We start from the raw sequence: 22,734 nt of genomic DNA, 5'->3' as shown, positions 1-22,734 counted from the left end.
TCAAGTGAGTCCAAATGATCCATCTGCATGGAGTTTCTTCATGCATATACACCAATAGACATGGTTCGCATGTCTCAAACTATTCAAAACGAGTGAGTCCAAAGATCCATCAACATGGAGCTTCTTCATGCGTTTTATACCAATATGACTTACATGGCAGTGCCACAAGTAAGTGGTACTATCATTACTATCTTATATCTTTTGGCATGAAAATGTGTATCACTACGATCGAGATTCAATAAACCACTCCTTTAGGTGAAAAACCATTGAAGGTATTATTCAAATAAATAGAGTAACCATTATTCTCCTTAAATTAATAACCGTATTGCGATAGACATAATCCAATCATGTCTATGCTCAACGCAAACACCAAATGACAATTATTCAGGTTTAATACTAATCTTGATGGTAGAGGGAGCGTGCGATGTTTGATCACATCAAACTTGGAAACACTTCCAACACATATCATCAGCTCACCTTTAGCTAGTCTCCGTTTATTCCGCAGCTCTTTTATTTTGAGTTACTAACACTTAGCAACCGAATCGGTATCTTAATACCCTGGTGCTACTAGGAGTACTAGTAAAGTACACATTAACATAATGTATATCCAATATACTTCTATCGACCTTGCCAGCCTTCTCATCTACCAAGTATCTAGGGTAATTCTGCTCCAGTGGCTGTTCCCCTTATTACAGAAGCACTTAGTCTCGGGTATAGGTTCAACCTTGGGTTTCTTCATTAAAGCAGGAGCTGATTTGTTGTTTCATAAAGTATCCCTTCTTGCCCTTGCCCTTCTTGAAACTAGTGGTTTCACCAACCATCAACAATTGAAGCTCCTTTTTGATTCCTACTTTCGTGGTGTCAAACATCACGAATATCTCAAGGATCATCATATCTATCCCTGATTTGTTATAGTTCATCACGAAGCTCTAGCAGCTTGGTGGCAATGACTTTGAAGAAACATCACTATCTCTGGAAGATCAACTCCCACTCGATTCAAGTGATTGTTGCACTCAGACAATCTGAGCACAAGCTCAACGATTGAGCTTTTCTCCCTTAGTTTGCAAGCTAAGAAAATCGTCGGAGGTCTCATACCTCTTGACGTGGGCACGAGCCAGAAATCCCAATTTTAGCCCTCGAGACATCTCATATGTTTCGCGATGTTTCGAAAACGTCTTTGGTGCCTCTACTCTAAACCGTTTAACTGAACTATCACGTAGTTATCAAAACGTGTATGTCCGATGTTCGCAACATCCACAGACGATGTTTGGGGTTCAGCACACTGAGCGGTGCATTAAGGACATAAGCTTTCTTCTGTCCGCATAATTGCTACTGTCAACTTTCAACTATATTTTCTCTAGGAACATATCTAAACAGTGGAACTAAAGCGCGAGCTTACGACATAATTTGCAAAGATCTTTTGACTATGTTCAGGATAATTAACTTCATCTCATGAACTCCCACTCAGATAGACATCCCTCTAGTCATCTAAGTGATTACATGATCCGAGTCAACTAGGCCGTGTCCGATCATCACGTGAGACGGACTAGTCATCATTGGTGAACATCTTCATGTTGATCGTATCTACTATACGACTCATGCTCGACCTTTCGGTCTCTTGTGTTCCGAGGCCATGTCTGTACATGCTAGGCTCGTCAAGTTAACCTAAGTGTTTTGCGTGTGTAAATCTGGTTTACACCCGTTGTATGTGAACGTAAGAATCTATCACACCCGATCATCACGTGGTGCTTCGAAACGACGAACTTTCGCAACGGTGCACAGTTAGGGGGAACACTTTCTTGAAATTTTAATGAGGGATCATCTTATTTACTACCGTCGTTCTAAGCAAATAAGATGCACAAACATGATAAACATCACATGCAATCAAATAGTGACATGATATGGCCAATATCATTTTGCTCCTTTTGATCTCCATCTTTGGGGCTCCATGATCATCATTGTCACCGGCATGACACCATGATCTCCATCATCGTGTCTTCATGAAGTTGTCTCGCCAACTATTACTTCTACTACTATGGCTATCGGTTAGCAATAAAGTAAAGTAATTACATGGCGTTGTTTAATGACACATAGGTCATACAATAAATTAAGACAACTCCTATGGCTCCTGCCGGTTGTCATACTCATCGACATGCATGTCGTGATTCCTATTACAAGAACATGATCAATCTCATACATCACATATCATTCATCACATTCTTCTTGGCCATATCACATCACATAGCATACCCTGCAAAAACAAGTTAGACGTCCTCTAATTGTTGTTTGCATGTTTTACGTGGCTGCTATGGGTTTCTAGCAAGAACGTTTCTTACCTATGCAAAACCACAACGTGATATGCCAATTGCTATTTACCCTTCATAAGGACCCTTTTCATCGAATCTGTTCCGACTAAAGTGGGAGAGACTGGCACCCGCTAGCCACCTTATGCACCAAGTGCATGTCAGTCGGTGGAACCTATCTCACGTAAGAGTACGTGTAAGGTCGGTCCGGGCCGCTTCATCCCACAATACCATCGAAACAAGATTGGACTAGTAACGGTAAGCATATCGAACAAGATCAACGCCCACAACTACTTTGTGTTCTACTCGTGCACAGAATCCAGCAATAGACCTAGCTCATGATGCCACTGTTGGGGAACGTAGCAGAAATCAAAAAATTTCTACGCATCACCAAGATCTATCTATGGAGAGACTAGCAACGAGGGGAAGGAGAGTGCATCTACATACCCTTGTAGATCGCTAAGCGGAAGCGTTCAAGAGAACGGGGTTGAAGGAGTCATACTCATCGTGATCCAAATCACTGGAGATCCTAGTGCCGAACGGACGGCACCTCCGCGTTCAACACACGTACAGCCCGGTGACGTCTCCCATGCCTTGATCCAGCAAGGAGAGAGGGAGAGGTTGAGGAAGACTCCATCCAGCAGCAGCACAACGGCGTGGTGGTGATGGAGGAGCGTGGCAATCCTGCAGGGCTTCGCCAAGCACCGCGAGAGAGGAGGAGGACTTGGGAGAGGGGGAGGGCTGCGCCAGGGGCAAGGGTGAAGCTCCCATGCGCCTCCCCACTATATATAGGGGTGGAGGGGGCTGGTTTATTGCCCTCCAAGTCCATTGGCGCGTTGGCAAAGGTGGGAGGAAAGAAATCACATCATTTCCTTCCCCACCGATTGTTATCCCCCTTTTTAGGGATCTTGATCTTATCCCTTCGGGGTATGATCTTATTCCTTCTAAGGGGGGATCTTGGTGCACCTTGACCAGGGGTGTGGGGCCTTTCCCCCACTACCCATGTTCATGTGGGTCCCCCCATGCAGGTGGGCCCCACTCCAGAACCTTCTAGAACCTTCCCGGTACAATACCGAAAAATCCCGAACATTTTCCGGTGGCCAAAATAGGACTTCCCATATATAAATCTTTACCTCCGGACCATTCCGGAACTCCTCGTGACATCCGAGATCTCATCCGGGACTCCGAACAACATTCGGTAACCACATACAAACTTCCTTTATAACCCTAGCGTCATCGAACCTTAAGTGTGTAGACCCTACGGGTTCGGGAACCATGCAGACATGACCGAGACAACTCTCCGGCCAATAACCAACAGCAGGATCTGGATACCCATGTTGGCTCCCACATGTTCCACGATGATCTCATCGGATGAACCACGATGTCGAGGATTCAATCAATCCCGTATTCAGTTCCCTTTGTCTAACGGTATTGTACTTGCCCGAGATTCGATCGTTGGTATACCGATACCTTGTTCAATCTCGTTACCGGCAAGTCTCTTTACTCATTTCGTAACACATCATCCCATGATCAACCCCTTGGTCACATTGTGCACATTATGATGATGTCCTACCGAGTGGGCCCAGAGATACCTCTCCGTTTACACGGAGTGACAAATCCCAGTCTCGATTCGTGCCAACCCAACAGACACTTTCGGAGATACCCATAGTGCACCTTTATAGCCACCCAGTTACGTTGTGACGTTTGGTACACCCGAAGCATTCCTACGGTATCCGGGAGTTTCACAATCTCATGATCTAAGGAAAAGATACTTGACATTAGAAAATCTTTAGCATACAAACTACACGATCTTTGTGCTAGGCTTAGGATCGGGTCTTGTCCATCACGTCATTCTGCTAATGATGTGACCCCGTTATCAACGACATCCAATGTCCATGGTCAGGAAATTGTAACCATCTATTGATCAACGAGCTAGTCAACTAGAGGCTTACTAGGGACATGGTGTTGTCTATGTACCCACACATGTATCTGAGTTTCCTATCAATACAATTATAGCATGGATAATAAACGATTATCATGAACAAGGAAATATAATAATAACTAATTTATTATTGCCTCTAGGGCATATTTCCAACAAGGAGACATAGAGTCCGTGGCGACGCTGGCGGCACCCTGCCAGACGCGGGGACGACACCGTGCGTGATGTGCTCGCCTAAGAAAGCAAAGGGCCTCGTCTGGAACTTGACTCTGGCTGGCACCGTGAGCTGCCCCACGGTGGGCGCCAACTGTCGTGGTGATCTCACGGCAGATGCCATAGGATGGCTAAAGAGTAGGACAGACACAAAGGCACCGGTGGGTTCTAGAGGCAAGGTTGGCACGCGCAAGTGTGAGACACGAGACATACCTAGGTTTGGGGCTCTCCAGAGAGATAATACCCCTAGTCCTGCCGAGTGTGGTTTATATGAGGATGATACAAGCTTGCTCCTAGAGCTGTTTTGGGGAGGAAGGAAGATGAGCCCGTGCATATGCTGCTCCTTCTCTCTGTGGGTGGATGTGTGTGTATGTGTGGATTCTGCTGATGATTGCTTCATCCCTGTACATGGAGGAGCACTGGGCGGTCTTATAGGCCACCCCGGGGTTACAATGGTAATACTATATGGGCGCAGGGCCGGGTTTTCAGTGACTCGAAGCCGACGCTGACCCACCGAGTACCAGGGTGCGCCGGATTCTCCACGAATCACTGTGCCTCGGTTTGTCGTATGTCACGGAGTGGTTGAGCCGGGTCAGCTACAGTGCCAGGACGCCTAGTCACCGTCGGTCCTTGTCGATGGGACGGAGGCGCACTGTGGCTATCCCCGCATTGGTCAACGGAGTAGGTGGGCCGCTGTAGCCATGCTCGCCCCTTGTGGGGGCCTGCTTTGCCGTACGCCTGGAGGGGACAGGCGCTGACCCACCACTGGGTTGAGGGGCAGGCCATGGTTAGGCTTGTTTGTCTTCTTGGGGTTTGTCTTATTGGAACCAGCTGGCAATGCGCATGTCGGCTGGCCAGGTCACCACACTTGGTCGGGTTGTGCTGGGAAGCTGGTCAGAGTGAGCCGGGTTGAGGGGCGTTCCTGGCCCCGATGTTTTTGAAATGGTTCTGGGCTCCGTTGCCTGCCCAGGGGCCATCCCCCCGACACCGGTGCAGCGATGAACGGATCCTTCTCGGTGGACAAAGATTCATGGCACGCAAGGGCAAGGACACGTGGATTTTGGGCCACATGATTGCGCCCATGATCAGTAAAGTGGACCGGTCACATGGATGTGTTTAGACCCTTGCATGTATTTGAAGCTTAATCCCTTGTGAATTCCTGCATGAGATAGGCAGAGATAGAATGGTTCACCAACCACACCTCCCATGCCTTTTCTCTTGACTTCAAATTTTAATCCATCATATTTTTTGGGTCCAAAATCCAATTTGTATTTTGTTTGCACATTCACGCTAGTTGTAACGAGGGATTTGGAACAAGACCACTCTTGAACATGTTTGGAAAATGTTTGAAACTTCACCAAGTTTCAACTACTAAAACTTGATACGAACGAATGATAAATTAACCAAGTTTCAAAACTAAAACTTAAACACAAACCCTAAACCCTAAGTCTCTAAAACTAAAACTTAAAACTAAACTGTAAGCCCTAAGCTCTACACCCTAATCCCCAGATCCTAAACCTAGAACCCTAAAAGCGAATGAAACTTGGTGAAAACTTAATATAACGACTATCTGAATATTTAAACCTTGGATTTTTACAAGTTTTCAAAATGTATTCAAGGTCGGTCTTGTTCAAAAGTTCTCTTCACCACAAACGCAAATATGGAAATGAAACATAACTTGGACTTTGATTCAAAATATATAGTAGATTCAAATTTGAAGATGAAATGAAAAGGCATGTGAGGTGCGGTGGATGGCACATATAACTCTGGCATAAGCCACCAAAAGCATGCACGGATGGACCCCGCACTACAGTAATCAAAGGCCTTGAGACCAAACAAGTTTGTGAATATTAAAGCAATTTGACGGCTGCATGCGTGCATGCTCCTGTCCCTGCAAGTTTCTGCATTGTCCCAGCGTGCCCTTGCAAGTTTCTGACTTCTGGCAAACGGTTTCACACTCGGTGTGAGTCGGAATGGTTATTTTTTCAACATAAGGTAAATCACAGATTTGCATAGAAGATACACATAGTTGTATATTATTAATTTAAAATGATATCATCTTATGAAAATAAAAAACAAGGCCTACTACTGCAAAAGGGACTACCAGTGGCGAGCGCAAATTAGCTATCAGAGGCAGGCAGGATGGCTGCCACTAATAAGCTGCCACTGATAATACAGTTACTAGTGGCGAGCGTCCCCCACTGGTGAAAGACCCTAAAAGTGTTGAGCAAACATTCCCACCCGCCACTCAAATGCAAGGATTCGAGCACAACCAGATGTTGATGCTTTGCAGATAGTATGGGCTATGCATGTCGTAAACTTTGCGATATCGAGTCCACCTCGGGTATGAATTTCAATAAAAGTTTTTCAGTTATTTCTTTCTCTGAAGATGATATTGTTAATAAAGCTTCAAGAATTGGGGTATCTTTATTTAGTAATATTCATGAAGTTTCCTCTTAGGTGAATGAGTTGCTGAACTCAGAGACCGGCATTGTGTTGATGATGCTAAAAAAGGCTGCCAAAACACCCATTGACGATGATGATCCTAAAGGGCTTTCGATCCCCTATATTCAAAAGAATGTGTGAGTACATGAATGTTGAGGAGGTAAGTTTTTACTGGAAAATCATATGGTTATTCTGAAGACAAGGTTAAAATACCTCGCAAGCGCATGAAGAAGGTGTTTGATCTTTTTGCGGTGCAATGTATGACGAATTAGAGGATTTTTTTGGAATAGCAGAGGTCTTTGGGACCTGGCTAAACGACAATTTTTTCAGACTCTTCTTGGGAACATAATTTAGATTTCATTGCTCTTGTGGAGATATGGCTCCAAACTTTGCGGCACCATTCCTGTGTATGGGCCTAGATTTTGCTTGGTACTGCCTACCACTCAGGGTTAGGTTGGGCAGTATCTTGCTAGGTGTGAACAAATCCAAAGTTGAGGTTCTTAATATGAAGGTTGGTGTTCTTTCCGTAAAATTCCATGTGCACTCGAAAGGTGATGACTTCTCATGGGCACTAGTGGTTGTCTATGGGGCCGCACAACCGAAACTTAAGCCGGATTTTTGTAGAGTTGGTTAGGATCTGTGGGTCAGAGTCTTTACCCATGTGAGGTGGGGATATTAATATCATTCGGCGTAATGACGAGAAAAATAGTTGTAACTTTGGTGAAAAATGGTCGATTATGTTTAATGCAATCATTGAGAGCTTAGACATCAAAGAGATTGCTTTGTCTGGTGAAAAGGTCAATAGTTTACCTGGGCGAATAATCTTGAAGTTTCAGCATATGGAAGCTTGATCGCGGTTGATGAGTGTTGAGTGGGAGCAAAAGTTTGCTCTTACTGTTAGAGCCCTCTAGAGAATCATCTCTTATCATACCCCACTTATTTTGGACTCTGGTGAAGCTTCTCATTTGGGGAATAAAGTTGCCTTTTATTTAGAATTATCTTGGTTTGGTGGTTTAAAAATGGTTAGGAAAGGAGATGCAACTAATATTGATCGCTGTCAATTCAAAATCCGCCACCTTTGAAGAGGGGCGAAGAACTTGAGTGGCGCTTATAGAAAATAAAAAGAGCGTATTTTGGATATTGTCAACACTTTACATAACAAAGTCAAATCCTCACCCCTCTGCATGGCAGATTATGCACCCGAGCGGGAGGCAGATTAGTTTCTCGCAAAACTTATAAAATGGTCTCGACGTGTTAATGTTAAGTCTATTCGGGACGGGGACATTGATACTAAGTTTCTGCATTTTATGTGTAGGAAGAAGAGAATCTATCAACTGGAACAAGATGAAAGTACTATTGTTGGTCAGGACTTACTTAAGGCATTATTACCAACTATTACAAGCATCTTTTTGGGCACCCAGCCTCCAATTTCTTCATGATGGACAAGGAGGTGATTGATGATATACCTCGGCCCTCTCTTGAGGAAAATGCTATTTTGGCATTACCTTTTTCAGATATGGAAATCTTTGAAACCATTTCTCAAAGGGAAAGGAATATGGCTCTGGGACCGGATGAGTTCCCTATGGAGTTTTATCAGAACTGTTGGGGGATAATCAAGGGCGGCCTTTTACCAATGTTTGAGGATCTTTTCAATGATGATTTAGCGTTGTTTCGCTTCACTTTGGGATAATCAAGTTACTTCATATGAAGGAAGATGAAGTTCAAATTGAGCAGTTCAAACCTATATGTTTGCTGAATGTCAGCTTCAAAATTTTCACGAAAGTGGTTACTAATGGCTTATCCATTATTTCCCACTCTGCGGTTTGCCATAACCAAACTCCTTGCATGCCTGGATGGAATTTCTAGGAGGGGTGGCTGTCCTCCATGAAACTATTCATGAGCTTCACAAAAAGAAACTTGATGAAGTTATCTTTAAAGTGGACTTTGAAAAGGCGCATGATAAAGTTAAATGACCTTTTCTTCAACAAGCTCTACGTATGAAAGGTTTTCCCGCGAATTGGCGACATCAGGTTGAATCTTTTGTTCAGGGTGCGAGCGTTGGGGTCAAGTTAAATGATGGCATTGGTCATTATTTCCAGACCTTGAAAGGTTTGTGACAGGGTGATACTACGTCTCCCATCCTCTTCAATGTTTTCTTTGATATGTTGGCCATCCTTATAGCACATGCTAAGAAGGATGGCCAAGTCAGTCGACTCATCCAACACTTGGAGCATGGGGGTGTGTCTATCCTTCAGTATGCCAATGCTATAATCAGTGTTATGGAGAATGATTTACACAAGGCCAATAATATGAAAATGATCCTTTGACTTTTTGAACAACTATTTGTTCTAAAAATAAATTTCCATAAGAGTGAGCGGAAGAGGCAAAGAAATAGAAAGCCAATATAGACAACTCTCCGGGTGTGAGGTGTGCTCCCTCTCATTTACTTATCTCGGAATACCCATTCATCAGCGTAAGCTAACTAACCAAGAATGGAAAATTATTGAAGACCGACTCGAAAAAAGTTGGGTTGATGGATGGGTAAACTCATGTCATATGGGGCACGGTCAAATCTTATCAACGTGCTTCAAAAGACTAAATTTCTTCTGGCAATGTGATGAACACAAGCGGAAGTATAGACTGGCTAAATGGGATATCTTGTGTAGGCCTAAGGATCAAGTAAGGCCGGTTATAGAAAACCTGGAATTTAAATGAGGAAGGTGTCTGGCAAGAATTCCTTCATAAGAAATATCTTAATTCCAAAACCCTATCTCAAGTGGAAGCCAAACCTACATATTCTCTATTTTGAAGGGGCTTGATGAAGGTTAAGTCTCCCTTCTTTATCGGAGGCTCTTTTGTGGTTGGTGATGGCCGATCCATGAGTTTCTGGGAAGATACATGGCTGGGAGACAATACACTTGCAATTCAGTATCCATTGTTTTTCAATGTGGTGCGAAGAAAGGATGCCACCGTTCAATCCGTTCTTGGATCAACACCCCTGAACATCCAATTTAGGAGGGCCTTGATTGGCAATAACTGGACAGCTTGGCTCTATTTAGTTCACAGGTTGATGTCAGTCAACCTGACGCTTACGTCTGACGTTGTTAGATGGAGACTAACTAGAATGGGATATTTATCATTAAGTCTATGTGTGCGATCAATACGGGTCCCATGATTCATAGGAAATATATTTGGAAAATCAATGTACCATTAATGATTAAAGTTTTTATCCCGTTGGTTCAATGGTAGGTGATCCTTACCAAAGATAACTTATCTAAAAGAAACTAGCATGGATAAAAAAATGTTGTTCTGTGATCAAGAAATTTTTTTATACATCTTTTCATTTCCTGCCCTTTTTGTTTCTTTGATCTGGCTAACTACAACTTGTCATCCTCAGTAAGTATCCCAAATTTGTTTGGTAACTTGCGAGTTGGTACCAATCCAAATTTTAGGGTCATATATATATGGGTTTGTGCCTTACTTTGAGAAATTTTAAATTGCTGAAATGACTGCATTTTTAGCAGACCATGTTCTATAAATATTTTGCAGGTTATCATTCGAGTGGCATCATATATCTGTATGTGGTCACCACTTCAGCATGGGGACGCTCCGGAGCACATCTCCTTTGGGTGGAACCATCTAGCGATGGCTACTCGGGCAAATTCAACCTGTTTGGTTGGCATGTGACTATTAGATTATGTGGTTAAGTCATTTAATCTTATTTTCCGACCGGTTGTGGTCTTTCCACTTTGTATTTGAGCACTTTGAAATACTAGAACCACTTTTTAATAAATTTCGTGCATCATGATGATGTAGAGCCCACCACCTTTTCAAAAAAAAAGAAGTGCATAATATTTTTGCCTTTCCTCCAAGTTATCATGTTACCTCTTTTGTTATGTATGAAATAATTTTTGGGTTCTGATAACAGAACTGCATCTGTTTGCGTATCCGACCTCCAATTTCGCCATGATGGACGAGTAGGTGACTGATGATATACCTCGACTCTCTCTCTCTCTCTCTCTCTCTCTCTCTCTTGAGTAAAATGCTATTTTGATAGCACCTTTCTCATATACGGAGATCTTTGACGCCATTTCTCAAAGGCAAAGGAATAAGGCTCTGGGACCGAATGAGTTCCCCGAGGAGTTTTATCACAAGTGGTTGGGGATAATCAAGGGTGACCCTTTACCCATGTTTGAGGATCTGTTCAACGATGATTTATTGTTGTTCTACCTCACTTTGGGATAATCATGTTGCTTCATAAGAAGGAAGATGAATTCAAATTGAGCAGTTCAAAACTATATGTTTGTTGAATGTTAGCTTCAAAATATTCACTAAAGTGCGTGTTAATGGGCTATCCATTATTGCTCACTACATGGTTCGCCCTACACAAACTCCTTTCATGCCTGGATGAAATATCTAGGAGGGGTGATTGTCTTCCGTGAAACTATTCATGAGCTTCACAAAAAGAAACTTGATGAAGTTATCTTTAAAGTGAACTTCGAAAAGGCGTATGATAAGTTCAAATGACCATTTGTTCAACAAGATCGGCGTGTGCAAGGTTTTGCCATGAATTGGTGACATCAGGTTGAATCTTTCGTTCAGAGTGGGAGCATAGGGCTCAAGGTAAATGATGACATTGGTCATTATTTCCAGATGCTAAAAGATTTGCGAGAGGGTGATACTACATCTCCCATCCTTTTTAATTTTGTCGTTGATATCTTGGCCATCCTTATAGCATAGGCTAAGAAGGATGGCCAAGTCGTGGTCTCATTCAACACCTGGTGCATGGGGGTGTGTCTAACCTTCAATATTCCAATGATATAATCATTTTTATGGAGAATGATTTGCAGAAGGCCATTAATATGACGTTGATCCTTTGCCTTTTTGAACAACTATCTGGTCTCAAAATAAATTTCCATAAGAGCGAGTGATATACCCAAAGAAACATAAAGACAATATAGACAACTCTTCGGGTGTGAGGTGCTCTCCCTCCTATTTACTTATCTTGGAATACCCATTCATCACCGTATGCTAACCAACCAAGAATGAGAATTATTGAGGACCGGCTCAAAAAAAATTGGGTTGATGGATGGGTAAACTCATGTCATAAGGGGCACTGTTAAATCTTGTCAACGCGGTTCTCACAAGTTTACCCGTGTTTATGTTGTCCTTTTTTGAAATATCCAAGGGGTTTTGAAAATACTAAATTTCTTCTGGCATTGTGATGAACACAAACGGAAGTATAGAATGGCTAAATGGGATATCTTCTGTAGGCCTAAGGACCAAGTCAGGCTGGGTATAGAAAACTTTGAATTTAAAAATTAGTTATTGCTTAGTAAATGGCTATTAAGTTACAAAATGAGAAATGTTTCTTGCAAGAACTCCTTCATAATAAATATCTTCATTCCCAAACGCTATCTCAAGTGGACGCCAAACCTACATATTCTCAGTTTTGAAAGGGCTTGATGAAGGTCAAGTCTCCCTTCTTTATGCAAGGCTCTTTTGTGGTTGGTGATGGCCGATCCATGGGTTTCTGGGAAGATACATGGCTGGGAGAGAATCCACTTGCGGCCTAGTATCCATCGTTATTCAATGTGGCACGAAGGGAAGGATGCCACCATTCAATCTGTTTCTGGATCAACACCCCTGAACATCCAGTTTAGGAGGGCCTTGATTGGCGATAAATGGACGGCTTAGCTCCATTTAGTTCGCAGGTTGATGTCGGTCAACCTGACGCTTACGCCTCACATTGTTAGATGGAGACTAAACTATAACAGATATTTACTACCAAGTCTATGTATGCGATGAATACGGGCCCGGTGTTTCATAGGAAACATATTCAGAAAATCAATGTACCATTAAAGATTAATTTTTATCTTGTTTGTTCAATGGTAGGTGGTCCTTACCAAAGATAATTTGGCTGAAAGAAACTGGAATGGATGTAAAAAATGTTGTTTTGTGATCAAGAGAAAATAATTATACATCTTTTCATTTCCAGCCCTTTCTGTTGCTTTGATCTGGTCGTACTACAACTTTTCAGTCCTAATAAGTATCCCAAATTTGTTTGGCAACTTGTGAGTTGGTATCAATCCAAAGTTTAGGGTCATATCTATATAGGGGTTTGTGCCTTACTTTGAGCAATTTGAAATTGCCGGAATGACTACGTTTTTAATAGGCCATGTTCTATAAACTTTTTGCAGGTTACAATCCGGGCCACATCATATATCCGTATCTGGTCATCACTTCAGCGTGGGATGCTCCGGAGCACATGGCATTTGGGTGCAATCGGCTGGCGATGGTTGCTCATGTGTTATTTAACTTGTTTGGTTGGTGTGCCACTTATAGATTTTGTGGTTAAGTCATGTAATCTTCTTAGCACTTTGAAATAATAGAACCTCTTCTAATAAATTTGGCGTGTGCATCATGATGATGTAGAGCCCCCCTGTTTTCGAAAAGAAGTGCATAATAATTATTTATTTCCTTCAAGTTATTATGTTACCTTCTGTTATGTATGAAATAAATTTTGGTTTGTGACAACATTACTGCATTTTCCTTAGATAATAAGTTATTGGTATATCATGGATTGTATTCTGGTTCATTGGTCTATTCAATGGCAAGATGACATTATTAACAAATATAAGGAGAAAAGAAAACTCATGGACACTGACAAACACAAAATGGGGCAGCAAAGCACACTTTCCTTCTAACTTATGATATACCCAATAATAATTATGAGAAAATGGGTGCATGGACGGGGCATGGAAGAGGGAGAGATGGAGATATATGCCCAACAAGTCCAAGTGACGGAAAAGACACAAGACCAGGATATGTGAGGAATCAAACAAGTTTATCCCAAACACCTATCCACCAGGACCTACCGACGACGAGTGCATGACTGTTTGGGAGAGCAGGTCCCCGAAACTCCACCCTTTGTGATCCTGCGTGGGAAGAAGAGTGATAAGGTTACTGGGGAATGTCTCGGCGCGGCGCGACTACTCGCTATTGTTTGCCTACGTCCACGACTTCAACTACTTCCCCGGCCTCCCCACCGACGATATGGGTGACAACAATATCAACATCTCAAACAAGAAGGCTGTTGAAGCCTCTGCCGCCATAGTTTTGTACTTTCGAACTAGAGGGTATGATCTATACATCCCTCTCTTATCCGTTCATGTGTTAGCCATACTTTTTTTTGGTGGTGATGTGTTAGCCATACTTGTTGTTATCATAGATGTTTCTTTTTCTATGCTTATTACGTGCTCACATGTTTAGCTCTCAGTATGCGATTAATATTCTTAGCAATGTCATCATGCTTTATATGCGAATCAAAATTAATCAATAAAATATAATATGTGAAATAATAGTTATGAGAAAATAGGTGCATGCACCGGACGTGGAAGATGGAGAATTGGAGATGTATGCCTAAAGGATCCAAGCCAGGGAAAGGCCAAGCCAAGCCAGGAGTCAGACGGGTTTATCCCAAACACATATCCACCAGGATAACAATTGATAGATGACGCAGAAAATTGGCATCGAACATCTATATATGGAGTTGCTTGCAGCTTTGGGCAGACACAACCACAACAAAACCATCATTCAACGAGTAGATCGACAGGACTGGGAAGAGATTTGCTCCACAAGTTCAGGACCAACCAACGATGAAGAACAGCACGCTTGTGGCGATCCTGGTCGTCCTCCAGGCCATCATGGTCATAGGAATCCTTTCACACGCCGCCGATGGTATGTACGTTCCACTTATCTGTCCCGGCTGCAACAACATCTGCTTGGTTTGATTGCATGCGTTCGTGCAGACAATTTCCCCAAGTGCTGCGACCACTGCAACTCCTGGTCGGGGTACCAATTCTGTGACGACGTCGGCCCCAGGTGCCGCGACGGCTGCGTCAACTGCCACGTGGTGGAAACGAGCCCCGTGAAGACGTTCCGGTGTGGAGATGGACGCCCCGTCCTCGGCGGGCAAGGCACGCCCACGCCCTGCCCACCACCGTGCAAAAAGCATTGATCGCTAGAGCTCAGACAGTGAGATCGATGTTGCGCCTAAAACATAAAATAAAAAGGCTCCGATGAGATGAGCAGAGCCACTCCCAGCGTTCTCTTTCCTTTGAGAGATAATATAGTTGATGTTGCTTTAAATAAATAAACACGGGTATCAGTTTGTATATACGTCTCTGCTTAATCAAATAAAAAACAGTTTATTTGTGCGATGTATTTGTGCTGTCCAGTGCGCTGTGGTGAACGGAACCTTTTCGGTGCTCAAGCATATATCTAGGGTTGTCACACTCGGTGCGAGTTGAATGGATTATTTTTTCCCAGTTAAGGATAAACTCCAGCATTGCATCGAAAGATACACCGCTGACGTTTGTACTGTCTAGTGCAGCGATGAACTGATCCTTCTCGGTGGACGACGATTCGCGGCACGCAAGGGTGGGCCACATTATTGCGTCGTGATCCGTAAAGTGGATTGGTCACATGCATGTGTTTAGACCCCCTGCATGTGTTTGAAGCTTAATCCCCTTCGAATTCCTGCATGAGACATGTTTTGGCAGAGATAGCACGGTTCACCCACATGATTGGGTGGATTGGTCACATGAATGTGGACCCCTGCATGTGTTTGAAGCTTAATCCCCTTCGAATTCCCCCATGCTTTTTCTCTTGACTTCAAATTTTAACCCATTGTATTTTTTGGATCCAAAATCCAATTAGTATTTCGTTTGCAAATTAGTGTTAGTTGTGACGAGGGATTTGGAACAAGACCACTCTTGAGCATGTTTAGACAAGTGTTTGAAACTTCACCAAGTTTCAACTACTGAAACTTGACAAGAACGGATAATAAATTCACCAAGTTTCAAAACTAAAACTAAAACTAAAACTAAAACCCTAAACCCTAAGTTTCTAAAACTAAAACTTAAAACTGATTCGTAGCCCTAAGCCCTAAACCCTAAGCCCCAAATCCTAAACCTAGAACCCTAAAAGCAAATGAAACTTGGTAAAAACTTATATAACGACTATCTGAATATGTAAACCTTGGATTTTTTCAAGAAGTTTTCAAAATGTATTCAAGATCGGTCTTGTTCGAAAGTTCTCGTCGCAATGAACACAAATATGCAAACAAAACTTAACTTGGACTTTTGATTGAAAAGATATAGTAGATTCAAATTTGAAGATGAAATGAAAAGGCATGGGAGGTGGGGTGGATGGGGCATGTAACTCTAGCAAAAGCCACCAAAAGCATGCATGGATGGACCCCGCACTTCGGCAATCAAAGGCCTTAAGACCAAACAAGTTTGTGAATATTAAAGCAATTTGACGACTACATGCATGTGTGCTCCTGTCCCGAGAGTTTCTACCTTGTCTCTGTATGCCCTTGTGAGTTTCTACTTCTCGCTGACTGTTATCACACTCGGTGTGAGTCGGAGTGGTTATTTTTCAACATAGGGTAAATCCCGAATTTGCATAGAAAGATACACACAGTTGTATATTATTAAATTAAAACAATGTCATCCTAAAAAATAAAAAATAAGACCTACTACTGTAAAACGGACTACAAGTGGTGAGCACAAAATAGCTATCAGTGGCAGGGAGGACACCCGCCATTAATAACCTGCCACTGATAATATGGTTACTAGTGGCGAGCAATCGCCACTGGTGAAAGACCCTAGAAGTGTTGAGCAAACATTCCCACCCGCCACTCAAGTCCAAGGATTCAAGCACAACCAGATGATGATGCTTTGTAGATAGGATGGGCCATGCATGTCACCAAACTTCGTGATATACAGTCCACCTCGGGTATGAATTTCTATAAAAGTGTTTGAATAAACTTCTGAAGATGATATTATTCAGAAAGCTTCAAGAATTGGGGTATCTTTGGGCAGCAACTGTCACGGAGTTTCCTCTTCGGTGAATGAGTTGTTGAACTCAGAGACCGACATAGTGTTGGTGATGCTAAAAAAAGGCTGCCAAAACACCCATGAGGATCATGATCCTCAATGGCTTTCGATCCCCTATATTCAGAGTATGTGTGAGGACATGAACGCAGAGGAGGTATGTTTTTACCGAAAAATCATATGTTTACTTCGGAGACAAGGTTAAAATACCTTGCAAGCGCAGAAAAAATTGTGTTTGATCTTTTTGTGGTGCGGCCTAGTTCACGTGTAAAGTTTAGAAAGAAATTTCATATGAATGGGAGGGATTTTTTAGAGTAGCAGAGATCTTTAGGACTTGGCTAAACGACAATTTTTTCAGACACTTTCAGGGAACAAAATTTAGATTTCATTGCTCTAGTAGAGACAGAGCGCCCAAACTTCGCGGCACCATTCCAGAGCTTCCTGTGTAGGGGCCTAGATTTTTCTTGGTATTGCCTACCACCGAGGGCTAGGTCGGGCGGTATCTTGCTTGGTCTAAACATATTGATAGTGGAGGTTCATAATGTGAAGGTTGATGGTTTTCTCCATCAAATTCCATGTGCACTCAAAAGGTGATGACTTCTCATGGGCACTAGTTGTTGTTTGTGGGGTCGCACAGCCGAAACTTAAGCCTGATTCTGGTAGAGCTGGTCGATTTCTGTGGGTCGGAGTCTTTACCCATATTGTCAGGTGGAGATATTAATATCATTCGGTGTAACAACAAGGAAGATAACAGTAACTTTGATGCAAAATGGCCGTTTATGTTTAATACAATCATTGGGAGCTTAGACATAGAGAGATTGCTCTGTCAGGTGGAAAGGTTGATACTTCACCTTGGCGCATAATCTTGAAGTTCCAACATATGGAAGCTTGATTGCATGTTGATGAGTGTTGAGTGGGAGCAAAAGTTCACTCTTACTGTTAGAGCCCTCCAAAGAAGCATCTTTGATCATACCCCACTTCTTTTGGACTACGGTAAAATTCTCATTTAGGGAATAAAGCCGCCATCTCTTTCGAAAAATCTTGGTTTGGTGTCTCACAAATGGTTAGGAAATGAGATGTAACTAGTATTGAGTGCTGTCAATTCAAAATCCGCTATCTTTGGGGATGGGTGAAAAGCTTGAATGGTGTTTATAGAAAAGAAAAGGAGTGTATTTTGGATATTGTCAACAATTTAGATATCAAAGTCAAATCCTCACCCCTTTGCATGGAAGAATATGTAGCCAATCAGGAGGCAGATGATTTTTTCGCAAAACTTATGCAGGAGAAAAGAGTTAAAATGGTCTCGACGCGCTAAAGTTAAGTTTATTTGGGAAGGGGACGCTAATACTATGTTTTTCCATTTGATTCCAAATGGAAAGTGTAGGAAAAAGAGAATCTATCAACTTGAACAAGATGAAAGTACTATTGTTGGTCAGGACTTACTTAAGGCATATATTACCAACTATTACAAGCATATTTTTGGGCATCCAACCTCCAATTTCGTCATGATGGACGAGGAGGTGACTGATGATATACGTCGGCTGACATCACCTTTTTAGATAACGAGATCTTTGGTGCCATTTCTCAAGGGGAAAGGAATAAGGCTCCACGACCGGATGAGTTCCCTGCGGAATTTTATCAAAAGTGTTGCGGAATAATCAAGGGTGGACTTTTACACATGTTTGAGGACCTTTTCAACGATGATTTAGTATTGTTCTACCTCACTTTGGATAATCAGGTTGCTTCATAAGAAGGAATATGCAATTCAAATTGAACAGTTCAAAGCTATATGTTTGTTGAATGCCAGCTTCAAGATATTCACGAAAATTGGTACTAATGGGCTATCTGTTACTGCTCACCCCATGGTTTGCCCTATGCAAACTCCTTTCATGCCTGGATGAAATATCTAGGAGGGGTGGTTGTTCTCCATGAAACTATTCATGATCTTTACAAATAGAAACTAGATGAAGTTATCTTTAAAGTGGACTCCGAAAAGGCGTATGATAAAGTTAAATGACCTTTTCTTCAACAAGATCTACGTATGAAAGGTTTTGCCGCGAACAGGCGACATCAGGTTGAATATTTTCAGGGTGGCATCATAGGGATTAAGGTATTCCAGGCCGTGAAAGGTTTGCGACAGGGTGATACTATGTCTCCCATCCTCTTAAACATTGTCGGTGGTATGTTAGCCATCCTTTATAGCACAGACTAAGAAGGATGGCCAAGTCGGTGGACTCATTCAATACCTGGTGCATGGGGGTTTGTCTATCCTTCAGTATGCCAATGATATAATCATTTTATGGAGAATGGTTTGCAGAAGGCCAATAATATGAAATTGATACTTTGCCTTTTTGAACAACTGTCTGGTCTAAAAATAAATTTCCATAAGAGTGAGCGATAGAGCCAAAGAAATAAAAAGGCAACATAGACAACTCTTTGGGTGTGAGGTGTGTACTCCCTCCCATTTACTTATCTTGGAATACCCATTCATCACCGTAAGCTAACCACCCAAGAATGGAAAATTACTGAGGAATGACTCAAAGGAAAGATGGGTTCATGGATGGGTAAACTCATGTCATATGGGGCATGTTAAATCTTATCAACGCGGTTTTCACAAGTTTAGTCGTGTTTATGTTGTCCTTTTTTTAAATACCCAAATGGGTTTTGAAAATACTAAATTTCTTCTGGAAATGTGATCAACACAAATGGAAGCATAGACTGGCTAAATGGGATATCTTGTCTAGGCCTAAGGACCAAGTTAGGCTGGGTAAAGAAAACTTGGAATTTAAAATTTGGCTCTTGCTCGGTAAATAGCTATTCAAGTAAGAGAATGAGGAAGGTGTCTGGCAAGAACTCCTTCATAATAAATATATTAATTCCAAAATCCTATCTCAAGTGGAAACAAAACATACATATTCTCCGTTTTGGAAGGGCTTGTGAAGGTCAAGTCTCCCTTCTTTATGCGACGCTCTTTTGTTTTTGATGATGGCCGATCCACTAGCGATTCAGTATCCGTCGTTATTTAATGTGGCGCGAAGGAAGGGTGCCATTGTTTAATCTGTTTTTGGATTAACACCCCTACGCATCCAATTTAGGAGGGCCTTGATTGGCGATAACTGGATGGCTTGGCTCCATTTAGTTCGCAAGTTGATGTTGGTCAACCTGACGCTTACGCCTGACGTTGTTAGATGGAGACTAAACTAGAACGGGATATTACTATCAAGTCTATGTATGCGATCAATATGGGCCCGATGTTTCATAGGAAACATATTTGGAAAATCAATGTGCGTACCATTAAAGATTAAAGTTTTTATCTGGTTTGTTCAACGGTAGGTTCCTTTCCAAGGATAATTTGGCTAAAAGAAACTAGCATGGATATTAAAAAAATGTTGTTTTCGTGATCAAGAGAAAAAAATTATACATATTTTCATTTCCTTAATCAAGAGAAAACAATTGTACATATTTCATTTCCTGCCCTTTTTGTTGCTTTGATCTAGCACACTACAACTTGTCACCCCCAATAAGGAACCCAAATTTGTTTCGTAACTTGGGAGTTGGTATCAATCCAAAGTTTAGGCTCATATATATAGGGGTCTGCGATTTACTTTGAGCATTTTGAAATTGCCAAATGACTGCGTTTTTAACGGACCATGTTCTATAAACTTTTTGGAGGTTATCATCCAGGCGACATCATATATCTATATGTGGACATTACTTCAGCGTGGGGGCACTCCGAAGCACATAACCTTTGGGTGCTACCGTCTGGCGATCGCTGCTCAGGCGTATCCAACCTGTTTGGTTGGTGTGTCATTATTATATTATGTGGTTAAGTTATGTAATCTTCCTTTCTAGCCGGTTGTGGTCTTTCCACTTTGTATTTTAGCACTTTGAAATAATCGAACCACTTTTAATAAATTTGGTCGTGTGCATCATGAGGATGAAGAGCCCACCCCCTTTTCGAAAAAGAAGTGCATACCAAATTTTTTATTTACTTCAAGTTATTATGTTACCTCTTTTGTTATGTATGAAATAAATTCTGATTTGTGACAACATAACTGCATTTTCCTTAGATAGTAAGTTATTGGTATATCATGGATTGTATTTTCGTTCATTGGTCAATTAAGTGGCAAGCTGACATTATTAACAAATATAACAAGAAAAGAAAACTCATGCACACTTACCAAAATAAAAATAGCACGACAAAGCATGATTTCCTTTTAATTTATGATATACCAAATAATAATTATGAGAAATTAGGTGCATGCACGGGGCATGAAAGATGGAGAACTGGAGATGTATGCCTAACAAGTCCAAGTCAGGGAAAAGACACAAGACCAAGGTATGCGAGGAATCAAACAAGTTTATCCCAAACACCTATCCACCAGGACCGCATCCGGCCGACTCCATCCCAACGACGCGTGCATGACTGCATGGGAGAGCAGGTGTCCGAAACCCCGCCCTTTGTGATCCTGCGTGAGAAGAAGAGCGATAAGGTTTCTAGGGAGCGTCTTGGCGCGACTACTCGCTACTGTTTGTCTACGTCCACGACTTCGACTACTTCCTTGACCTCCCCACTGAAGACACGGGTGACCACATCAAGATCTCAAACAAGAAGCCTGCTGAACCCTATGCCGCCACAACTTTGTCCTTTTCAACTAGAGGGTATGGTATGATCTATTCATCCCTCTCTTATCCGTTCATGTGTTAGCCATACTTGTTATCATAAATGTTCATGTTCTATGCTTAGTACATGCTCACATGTATAGCTCTTAGTGTGAGATTAATATTCTTAGCGATGTCATCATGATTTATTTGTGAATTAAATTAATAAAACATAAATATATATTAAATACTAGTAATTGTGAGAAAATAGGTGCATGCACTGGACGTGGAAGATGGAGAATTGGAGATGTATGCCTAACAGGTCCAAGCCAGGGAAAGGCCAAGCTAAGCCAGGAGTCAAACGGGTTTATCCCAAACACATATCCACGAGGATAACAATTGATATATGACGCAGAAAATCGGCATGATACATCGATTCTATATATAAAGACTGCTTGTAGCTTCGGCCAGACACAACCACAACAAAACCATCACTCCACGAGCAGACAGGACTGGGAAGAGCTTTGCTCGACAAGTTCAGGAGTTAGGACCAACCAACGATGAAGAGCAGCACGCTGGTGGCGATCCTAGTCCTCCAGGCCGTCATGGTCATGGGAATCCTCTCACACTCACTGGCCGCCGACGGTACGTACGTTGCTGATCCTCATCGTCCGTCCTTGTAGTTAATTTATCTATCTCGGCCGCAACAAGGTCTGACTGCATCTTTGTGATGGCGTTAAGACAATTTCCCGAAGTGCTGCGACAACTGCAACTCCTGGTCGGGGGCCCAATTCTGTGACGACGTGGGCCCCAAGTGCCGCGACGGCTGCGTGAACTGCCACGTGGTGCAGACGAGGCCCGTGAAGACGTTCCGGTGTGGCGATGGACGCGCCGCCCTCCCAGAGAATCCCTGCCCGCCGCCGTGCAAAAAGAACTGATCGCTCGCTCGAGCTCACCACACAGGGAGATCGACGTTGCGCCGAAAATAAATAAGAAAGCTCCGACGAGATGAGCAGAAACGGCCGGTGTGGTGTACATGCACGTGGCCCACGCCCAGCAACACTTGAGAGATAGTTGATGTTGCTCCGTAAATAAACACGTGTATCAGTGTATACATATGCGTCACAGCTCAATCAAATAAAAAGTCAGTTTGTTTGTGCGATACATTTGTACTGTCCAGTTCACCGGTGAACGGATCCTTCTCGATGCTTAAGCATATGTATGGTTGTCACACGCGGTGCGAGTCGAAATAGTTTTTTCTTTCTTTTTTTCCAACATAGGGTAAACCCCGGCTTTGAATCAAAAGATACACACAACTCTGTATATTTTT

General features: G+C 42.4%; 2 protein-coding genes across 2 annotated transcripts; both read left to right on the top strand.

The window, feature by feature from the left end:
- Positions 1-14,450: 14,450 nt before the first annotated feature.
- Positions 14,451-15,126, top strand: LOC101669852 (uncharacterized). The gene is made up of 2 exons (XM_044535222.1): positions 14,451-14,640; positions 14,712-15,126. The coding sequence occupies exons 1-2, from the start codon at positions 14,559-14,561 to the stop codon at positions 14,918-14,920; spliced, it is 291 nt and encodes a 96-aa protein (XP_044391157.1). The 5' UTR covers positions 14,451-14,558; the 3' UTR covers positions 14,921-15,126.
- Positions 15,127-21,855: 6,729 nt separating this feature from the next.
- On the top strand, positions 21,856-22,568 carry LOC123113902 (uncharacterized). The gene is made up of 2 exons (XM_044535221.1): positions 21,856-22,049; positions 22,146-22,568. Exons 1-2 carry the CDS (start codon positions 21,965-21,967, stop codon positions 22,340-22,342), a joined length of 282 nt encoding a protein of 93 aa, XP_044391156.1. The 5' UTR covers positions 21,856-21,964; the 3' UTR covers positions 22,343-22,568.
- Positions 22,569-22,734: the final 166 nt, after the last annotated feature.

The sequence above is a fragment of the Triticum aestivum genome, chromosome 5B (genome assembly GCF_018294505.1).
Source record: "Triticum aestivum cultivar Chinese Spring chromosome 5B, IWGSC CS RefSeq v2.1, whole genome shotgun sequence".
Lineage (NCBI taxonomy): Eukaryota > Viridiplantae > Streptophyta > Magnoliopsida > Poales > Poaceae > Triticum > Triticum aestivum.
This window is presented reverse-complemented; position numbering and strand designations above follow the sequence as displayed.

Excerpts from the sequence above, each read along its gene's own strand:
- LOC123113902 (XM_044535221.1), top strand. The coding sequence starts at position 21,965 with ATGAAGAGCAGCACGCTGGTGGCGATCCTAGTCCTCCAGGCCGTCATG. Across the intron at positions 22,050-22,145 it reads ACACTCACTGGCCGCCGACG|ACAATTTCCCGAAGTGCTGC; the intron begins GTACGTACGTTG and ends GATGGCGTTAAG.
- LOC101669852 (XM_044535222.1), top strand. The coding sequence starts at position 14,559 with ATGAAGAACAGCACGCTTGTGGCGATCCTGGTCGTCCTCCAGGCCATC. Across the intron at positions 14,641-14,711 it reads CCTTTCACACGCCGCCGATG|ACAATTTCCCCAAGTGCTGC; the intron begins GTATGTACGTTC and ends GCGTTCGTGCAG.